Source organism: Conger conger, chromosome 8 (assembly GCF_963514075.1).
Source record: "Conger conger chromosome 8, fConCon1.1, whole genome shotgun sequence".
Lineage (NCBI taxonomy): Eukaryota > Metazoa > Chordata > Actinopteri > Anguilliformes > Congridae > Conger > Conger conger.
Genome location: NC_083767.1, coordinates 58,371,184 through 58,381,183, shown reverse-complemented (window position 1 = coordinate 58,381,183; position 10,000 = coordinate 58,371,184). Strand labels below are relative to the sequence as shown.

General features: G+C 48.3%; 1 protein-coding gene across 11 annotated transcripts in view; it reads right to left on the bottom strand.

Annotated features, from left to right (window-relative positions):
• The window catches only part of clcn3 (chloride channel 3), a 46,788-nt gene that overhangs the window by 11,578 nt on the left and 25,210 nt on the right, over nt 1-10,000 (bottom strand). For all 11 annotated transcript variants that reach the window (XM_061250924.1, XM_061250930.1, XM_061250928.1 and 8 more), the window contains 6 exons: nt 9,267-9,454; nt 8,899-9,021; nt 4,717-4,923; nt 3,320-3,400; nt 2,349-2,894; nt 274-460 (listed from right to left, as the gene is read on the bottom strand). In XM_061250924.1, the coding sequence (XP_061106908.1) occupies nt 274-460; nt 2,349-2,894; nt 3,320-3,400; nt 4,717-4,923; nt 8,899-9,021; nt 9,267-9,454 (1,332 nt within the window). The remainder of the gene's footprint in view (nt 1-273; nt 461-2,348; nt 2,895-3,319; nt 3,401-4,716; nt 4,924-8,898; nt 9,022-9,266; nt 9,455-10,000) is intronic.

Sequence of the window (10,000 nt, the reverse complement as noted above, 5' to 3'; positions counted from 1 at the left end):
AGACAGACTCACAGACAGACAGGGAGATACACAGATGGACTGACAGGGAGATACACAGATGGACTGACTGACAGACAGACAGACAGACATACTGACTGACAGACAGACAGACAGACAGGGAGATACACAGATGGACAGACAGACAGACAGACAGACAGACTCACGGACAGACAGGGAGATACACAGATGGACTGACTGGCAGGGAGACAGACAGACTCACAGACAGACAGGGAGATACACAGATGGACAGACAGACAGACAGCGGTGACTCACCCAGGCAGGCTGCGGCCCCCACCATGGCGTACAGCCCGGGGGTGATGCAGTCGGCCCCCACCTCACACCACTCCTTGAAGAGGAACCAGTCGTGGTGGTAGTAGGCCAGCTGCTCCACAGCGATGCCCACGATGCGCCCTGCGATCGCTCCAATCGCCATGCTGGGGATGAACAGGCCGGACGGGACCTGGGGAGAGACACACGTTCAACACCGTCTGCACAACAGTGTCTAACACTGCTTAACACTGTCTGCACAACAGAGGGACACACGTTCAACACCTGAGGAGGGACACACTTTAACACCTGGGGAGGGACACACTTTAACACCTGGGGAGGGACACACTTTAACACCTGGGGAGGGACACACTTTAACACCTGGGGAGGGACACACTTTAACACCTGGGGAGGGACACACTTTAACACCTGGGGAGGGACACACTTTAACACCTGGGGAGGGACACACGTTCAACACCGTCTGCACAACAGTGATAGTCTAACACTGTCTGCATAACAGTGACTCTAACACTGTCTGCATAACAGTGACTCTAACACTGCCTACATAACAGTGACTCTAACACTGTCTGCATAACAGTGACTCTAACACTGTCTGCATAACAGTGACTAACACTGCTTAACACTGTCTGCACAACAGAGGGACACACGTTCAACACCATCTGCACAGCAGTGATAGTCTAACACTGCCTGCACAACAGTGACTCTAACACTGTCTGCATAAGTGATAGTCTAACACTGTCTGCAAAACAGTGACTCTAACACTGTCTGCATAACAGTGAAACCTTCATACGGTCTGCACAACAGTGACACTTTCATACGGTCTGCACAAAAGTGATAGTCTAACACTGCCTGCATAACAGTAGCATGATAACACTGCCTGCATAACAGTGACTCTAACACTGCCTACATAACAGTGAAACTTTCATACGGTCTGCACAACAGTGATAGTCTAACACTGCCTGCATAACAGTGGCACGATAACACTGCCTGCATAACAGTGAAACTTTCATACGGTCTGCACAACAGTGACACTTTCATACGGTCTGCACAAAAGTGATAGTCTAACACTGCCTGCATAACAGTAGCATGATAACACTGCCTGCATAACAGTGACTCTAACACTGCCTACATAACAGTGAAACTTTCATACGGTCTGCACAACAGTGATAGTCTAACACTGCCTGCATAACAGTGGCACGATAACACTGCTTGCATAACAGAGACACTAACATTTCCTGCATAACACTAACACTTCCTCAAACACTTTAACAGTCTGTCAGAATCGTAACCCTGGAGATTACGGACACAGTCCATCATAATCGTAACCCTGTAGATCAATGACAGTCAGAACAGTAACCCTGTAGATCAGTGATAGTCAGAACAGTAACCCTGGAGATCAGTGACACAGTCAGAACAGTAACCCTGTAGATCAGTGTCAGAACAGTAACCCTGGAGATCAGTGACAGTCAGAACAGTAACCCTGGAGACCAGTGATAGATCAGGAGTGACACCATTCCATCAGAATGTTAAACAGGGAGATGGGTAATGTGTCAGATCAGCAGGCTTCATGGAAAGAGTCCAGCTGCTTATTCTTTTAGTTCATTCTGAATTAGTTTTCAAATTAGCAATGTACAAAACAGATTAATTATGCGCATGACTTTCATGAAATAGCCTTAAGTGGATACAGTAAGCCACTTTAAAATGGTCCAGAAATAAATTTAACTTGAACCCTTTCACATCATTTCAGAAAAAAATATTTTCACTGCATTTTTGCATCATAGAAACAAACCGCGACTAATTTCTGAGAGAAGTTTAAAACACAACGCAAGTTGACCAGTAGCTTTGCCGTCTGTATTTACGTATGATCAACCCTTGGAGAACTCCACTATCGGTGGAGGTGGAGCAAACGCGTGCCCTCGAGCACCGATTCAAACGACGACGATCGTTTCAAATCAGCAAGTATAAAATCGGCTCCGTCCGTTCCTCAACTATGAGACTTCATTCCTCCGTTCCTAGCTCGCCCCACCCCTCCCCTCCCCTCCCCTCCCTCCCTCGCTCACCTTGAGGCCGAAGGTGAAGATGGTCATGACGATCTTGAAGATGAGCGCCAGGCACAGCTGCCACATGGCGGAGTAGACCCCGGGGCCAGCCGGGCGCTCGGGCGCGTCCCAGGACGCCCTGCTGCCGTTCATCTGGTTGTGGTACTGGCAGAGCTGCGAGGACTCCAGCGGGCCGCAGTCGGTGAACAGCTCCTTGATGAGCTCGCTGGTGTTCTGCCGCGTGTAGGGGTTGGGGAAGGCCACGATGGCGGTGACCGCGGCCACGGCGATGACCTCCAGCACGGGGTACTTGCCGAAGCGCGTGGACTTGCGCCGGCGGCACCAGGCGATGTTGGCGCGGATGAAGAAGGCGCCCCACAGGCCCCCGAACACGCCCAGCAGGATGAAGGGGAACAGCTCGAACAGGTACCAGGGCGTGTGGTACTCCACGTAGAACAGCACCAGACGGCTGTTCCCGAACGGGTTGATGGAGCGCAGCACGAAGGCGGCCACCAGGGCGGCGAAGAAGGACCGCCACAGGGTCTTCAGGGGAAAGTAGTAGCTGACCTACGGAAAACAGGCACGGGGTTTAGAGGATGGGCCTAGTGGGGCATGAAGCAAATCATACACACAAACATTTAGGCCTGTTAGGTCTATGTATTAATAATATCAATAATCTCGGATTTAGCTGACGTTTTTATCCAAAGCGACTTAAAGTAGGGGACGATCCCCCCTGGAGCAATGTGGGGCCTTGCTCAAGGGCCCAGCAGCTGTGCAGATCTTATCGTGACTACATCAAGGCTTGAATCAGCAACCTTACAGGTCCCGGTCATGTACCTTAGCTACTAGTACCTCACATGGTCTGGTGTGTCTGATGTGTTTGTGTTGGATGTTACATTGTTGAAAATAAATGAAAAGGTACGTTAAAAATTGTATCACACATGTTTCACATTGTATGTGGAAAGCAAAATTTGACCGTGAGTGAAACGCACCTCTTCTAAACTGAAGAGTACCCCTCCGATAGGAGCGCCGAAGGCCACAGACACCCCAGCCGCCGACGCTGCAGACAGCACCTGAAAAACACACAGACAGGTCAGTACTGCGCTCAAACTGCAGCGTTATTCACTTATAACCACAGACAGGTCAGTACTGCGCTCATAAACTAAAGCCTTATTCACTCATAACAACAGACAGGTCAGTACTGCGCTCATAAACTAAAGCCCTATTCACTCATAACCACAGACAGGTCAGTACTGCGCTCAAACTGCAGCCTTATAACCACAGACAGGTCAGTACTGCGCTCATAACACTGCAGCCTTATAACCACAGACAGGTCAGTACTGCGCTCATAACACTGCAGCCTTATAACCACAGACAGGTCAGTACTGCGCTCATAACACTGCAGCCTTATAACCACAGACAGGTCAGTACTGCGCTCATAACACTGCAGCCTTATAACCACAGACAGGTCAGTACTGCGCTCATAACACTGCAGCCTTATAACCACAGACAGGTCAGTACTGCGCTCATAACACTGCAGCCTTATTCCCACAGACAGGTCAGTACTGCGCTCATAACACTGCAGCCTTATTCGCTCATAACAACAGACAGGTCGGTACTGCCCTGCTAAGCCTCAGCCATATTTCACAATAACCAGACAGGTCACTTCAGGACTGATAAACTCCAGCCATAAATCGATCACAGCCTGAACTTAAAGTAAACACTATTATGTCAATAAAACACTGCTAGCCTGCCCCTGAACTACAGTCACAATCCTGCAGGTAAAACAAATAAATATCCACAGTGGATGAACACCAATAACCAAAACCAAATATCAACTGCCCTTTTAAGATTCGGTATATAAAATGAAAATGTACATCTTCTCTTTGCCTGAAGTGGGAAGTAGAATATTCTTCAGGGGTTAACAGAGCACTTTCAAACCTCTCCCGTTCCTCCCTCTCTCCAGTTCTCTGAGCTGTGGTAAAGGGTAAATTGCTATATCGATTTTATCCAAAGCGCTTCACAATTGATGCCTCGCATTCGCCCATTCTCTCTCACACACACACACACACACACACACACACACACACACACACACACACACACATTAGTTGATTAGACTAAGCAGGAGACAATCCTCCCCTGGAGCAATGCAGGGTTAAGGGCCTTGCTCAAGGGCCCAACGGCTGTGCGCATCTCATTGTGGCTACACCGGGGATCGAACCACCGACCTTGCGTGTCCCAGTCATTTACCTTAACCACTACGCTACAGGCCACCCTCCAAAACGAATACTCCACTACGCTACTTCCAAACGAAGGAGCGTAGGGGGCAGGCTACAGGACCGTACGGTACGGGGTGGGGCCGTCCGGTTTCGGGGCGGGTACGCACCTCTCTCTTCTTGGCCTCGTTCTTGCTGTACTTGGGGAACAGGTAGGAGAAGATGTTGCCGCAGCAGCAGGCCACGTGCACCAGAGGCCCCTCCTTACCCAGACTGAGCCCGGACGCCACCGCCAGCACCAGGGTGATGGTCTTTATCATCAGCGTCCACTTGCCCAGGTAACCCCGGATGATGAACCCGCTCAGGATGGTCTTGATCTGGGGGGGGGGAGGGGCAGAGACGACAGGGCCCCTCAGCACACAGCCCGAGTAACCGGAGTAACCCATTACATTTACATTATTGGCATTTGGCAGACGCTCTTATCCAGAGCGACGTACAGTTGATTAGACTCAGCAGGAGACAATCCTCCCCTGGAGCAATGCAGGGTTAAGGGGCCTTGCTCAAGGGCCCAGCGGCTGTGCGGATCTTATTGTGGCTACACCGGGATTAGAACCCCTGACCTTGCGTATCCCAGTCCTTTACCTTAACCACTACGCTACAGGCCGCCCTGTGACCCCTGTAACCCGTCGCTGTGAGACCCACACTTCCCATTTCCATTACTGAGACAGATTAAGTAAAATCGCTCATGGCTCGCAAGATGGAATGTTCATATAATCAAACCCCATGTCCCCCTCCCCCCTGTCCCCCTCCCCCCCCCCCCGGACCCCATGTCCCCATGTCCCCATGTCCCCATGTCCCCATGTCCCCCCCCCCCGCCCCCCGGAGCATGCCTGTTCTTTCGGTGTAAATGATGACTTTCTTTGCAGAGACTAGCAAGATCAAGATCATTATTTGGAATTAGCAAGCATTTTATTATCAACGTTTATTTCTTCAGGTAAATCCCACTGAGACGGAGATCTCATTTTCCAGACCTGATTTAAAAAGATTCAATTAAAATATTCATAAAAGTTTGCCGTGCAATTTAAATAAAAAATGGCAATACATAAATTAATTACTGTAATATAATGAAAAAATATAATAAAATCTAACATAAAATAAATTAAAAACACATGAAATACCAAATTACAGCAGCAGCCATTCATCCAATCAAAATAAGAACATAAAACCTAATCCATTAAAGTAATTACTTTCTGTTGGGGGAAGGTTTAAAATCTTGCTTTGCTTCTAAATTGCCGATAACTTATAATAAAAATAATAATCCATTTTTAGTTTTCTGCAGCTTATTCCGTGTGACACAAAATCTAAATCTAATTTAATCTAATTTTAAACTCTGTATTTGGACATTGATGCAAGCAGTTGATCTCTCTATTGCGTTATGTGAATATCTGCTCTCATCCCCTGCGGAAAGGACAGTGTGTGGTTTTGCATTTAAACGGATACAGAAAAATGACAACACGCCGTTTTGCATTTCTAGTGACAGATAAAACTATCGTTTGCCTTGAATTAACAGCCGCTAATCTACTGTCACTAGAACAATACAGAAATATGAGCTTTTAACCAAAAAAAAGTGGTTTAAAAAAAAACAAAGCCTCCTGCATTGCAGTGACGCACATTAATCCACTCCAGCACATTTCAGCTCCAGACTGTGAGCTGTCATTATAAGGCAGGCAAATGACTGTGCTCAGCACAATGAGTCCTGGATGCATTTAATTCAGAAATAGGGCCATTACCAGTCACACATAAACCACTATTCGCTCTGCACAACTATTATCACCACTGTACACCTTCAACTTTATCAGGACACCAGAGCTTACAATACAATGTTCCGGCCAGCGCACAATACTGCAGCTCTCTCTCTCTGCCAAACAGCAACAGATCCACGGTTCCTCTGTACAGGACCAGGGATATCTAATTAAATGTGGCATCTCCATTCCGGCGACCCTGATCAGGATAAGCGGGTTCAGATAATGGATGGATGGATGGATGGATCTCCATTCCATTTAATTTCCACCCTTGTTCCTTAACAGCTTTGAGCTCCCAGACAGAGAGCGTCTCTTTTAAACAGCGATGGCATCACATCCCTCAGAATAGGGGAAAAAGAGATGAACCAGCCTTTAAAGGTACAATTTTTGTGTTAAAAGAACGGTTACAAGATCATTGTAAATCCCTTTCTATCATTGAAAAAGGCTCACTGACATATTGACTCACCCTCTGCCTGTGTTTATAGTCCTTAAATTCGGGTTTCAAAATATGGTTGACGGGCCAGCAATCTGTACCAAAACATTATATAGCAGTAGAGTAATTCAAGCTCATTGGTTGAAAATTGGTTCTAATTGCCACAGCCAATGGCGTTTCAATGTCAGCGCGTTCACAGAGAAGGGGGAGGGATAAACAGTGTTGAGGTTTGAGCGTGTTTTTTTGCTGCTATTCCTCTCTTGACCGTTAGAAGTCCGAAATGACCTATTGTACCTTTAACAGCAGGCAACTGGGACAGGATGTGACTGAATTCTAACGCTATTTAGAGACAACCCCAGATACACGCTCATTCAAAGAGGACCACAATGCTGTCACAGAGATGTGAAGCACAGTACTTACGCAAATACACTCAGTGAGCACTTTATTAGGTAGACCTGTACACCAGCTTGTTAATGGAAATATTTAACCAATCATGTGGCAGCAACTGAATGCAGACGAGGTCAAGAGGTTCAGCTATTTTTTCAGACCAAATGTCAGAATGGGACAGAAATGTGATCGAAGTGACCGTGGAATGATTGTTGGTGCCAGACAGGGTGGTTTGAGTTTCTCAGAAACTGCTGATCTCCTGGGAATTTCATGCACCACAGTCTCTAGTGTTTGCAGAGAATGGTGCAAAAAACAAAAAACATTCAGTGAGCAGCAGTTCTGCGGGTAAAAATGCCTTGTTAATGAGAGAGGTCAGAGGAGAATGGCCAGACTGGTCTAAGCTGACAGGAAGGTGACAGTAACACAAATAACCACACATTAAGACAGTGGTATGCAGAACAGCATCTCTAAACACACAACGCGTCAAGCCTCTAAGTGGACAGGCTACAGCAGCAGAAGACTTAATAAGTCTGAAAAAATAAGTTGGTTTCCAGGATATTAAGGCAATTGTCTCATTTTCATGACATTTCCATGACTGGAAAAAGTGCATCAAAAATTCCAGGTTTACCAGGACATGTGGAAACCTGGTGAGTAAAAGAGCTCTGTTGTGAGTTTTGGCAGCTTTTGCACCATGAGGCCTGTATGAGCCAAAGTCAGAGAGAGGAAAGCCAAGGCCTGAAGGGACACCCTGAGGGAGTGTGTGTGCAGTGGACCCAAGGGAGAGATAGGGGGGGAGGACAGTGCTCAGAGATCTGGCCATAGGACCACACGCACAGGGGCTGTAACTCTGGCAGAGACAGAGGGGCCCGTCCAAACTACTACAGGAAGGGCAAAGGGACGTCGACATCCATCTGGGTGACAGCCAGGCTCAATAAATGTCTGTCTGCACGCTGCAGTACCTCACTACATTGCCAGAGACTGAGTGAAAAAGAACACATTATAGGCTATGAGAAAGTTCAGGCTGTAAGTAGTAACCATGTCATATAACTGATGTTGCGACAACATTAGAGATGTCATGCTCTGGTGGGTCATGACTAATGTTACACTAATACTGAACAGGTCAGGATCCGGTCATGACCAATGTTACACTAATACAAGTCAGGCTCTGGAAATAAGCGATGTTATGCTAAACTCTGTGTTAGCTTTAATGTGCCTAGTCACGTTTCTTGCCAAACAGCTAAAGGGACAGGCTGTAAAGATTTCAAGATGGCACTTCTAAGGCAATTGAGGCTCCACTGACCGCATGAGGATACCATATGTGGGAAACCAAGTCTCGGGGTGCTAGCTGAAAGCAGGACAGAAGACCTGACTGAATTTCTCAACTGATACAGTTTTGCTCCCGACAGCCCCTCCGACAACTGCCTCCACTGTCTCCACTGCCTCAAGAGACATTCCAAGAGAATGCCAGAATACCAGAGAATACCAGAACACTAGAGAAAACCAGAATCGGCTATTATCAGATTGGGAGTGCAGACATCGGGTTGCTTTTCAAAATTGAAGGGCCCTGTGGCTTTGTGCCCTGCTGAAATCTCAGGTAAATGTTCACAGTGTCTAAGATTAAGGTTAGCCTAGTCCTCCACGAAGCATGGCCCTTCGGCCAGGGGCGAGCGCACGAGCATGCCCCCAAAACCCTTGCGGTTAACGCCGGTTCAAGCGGTCAGCAACCTCACCTCAGGGATCCCGGAGCCACAGGCGTAGGGCGCGAACACCTTGACCAGACACACGGCCAGGAAGGCGAAAGACAGGGCCCAGTACGTGTACATGAAGTAGTTCATTATGTAGGACCCAGGACCCTGCAGAAAAAAAGAGCAGCAATGAGTCACGGCCACATTCAGGCAGCAGGCCAAAGAGACACACTCACAAGGGACGAGGGACGGTGGTGTTTTCGGGGAGTAGACTGCGGTTAAGGAGAGGGAGAGTGATTAGGTAGGGGGGATTGGGCCAGGTTTGTGGACAGAGGTTAAGGTTGAGGTTAGCGGTTAAGTAATGGTCAGGGGGGGCAGAGAGTAAACGGGGTTTGGCTATAGCGAACCCTCACCTCAGCCTGCCCCAGAATCAGCTCTGCCCAGGTCTTCCACTGCGGACACTTGTCCCGCTCGGCGAAGGTGGTCTCGTTGGACCCCCAGCAGCACTGCTCGTGGTTGAACCACATGGCGCTGAGGCACACGCCCTCTTTCAGGTCGTTCATCCAATCGGCCGCGATGTCGATGAGCCCGGCCAGGGCGCCTGGCGACGGGGCGGAGAGGAGATGTCAGCACAGACCAGCAGGGGGCAAGTGTGCCTTTTCACCGCAGCTTGAGAAGCTTTGTGTGACGGGGGGGGGCGGCCAACACACCCTCGGATGCTCTGGTAAACTCACTCGCCCCTCAATCGGTGAGCGCTCACCAGGCCACGAGGAGCCCTGAGTTAATTCGTAATTTAAGGAGGGCGACCTAAATCTGTGGGTAAGATGGCAGTCAAGCTGAGAACAGTGATTACATTACGTGGACACCACCCCGTGTGTGTTCTGACAGTCTGAGAGAGCTTGTTAGTATGGGCCTAGACTCATTTAAGAGCATTCATGCATAAATTATAGGAAGTGGGACAAGGAATGCTGCCAATTATCCTAATCCTAGGAGGAAAAGCACATCAAGATCCAATAGAGTGGTCCGTGCTATTGCAGACCTAACGGGGTTGGACGTAAAGAAGAACCGTCTGTTGTACAGAAGCCCAGGTTAATGACCTGGACTACAGTGACTGGCAACCCTCCACCTGTTGTCATGAATTACACAG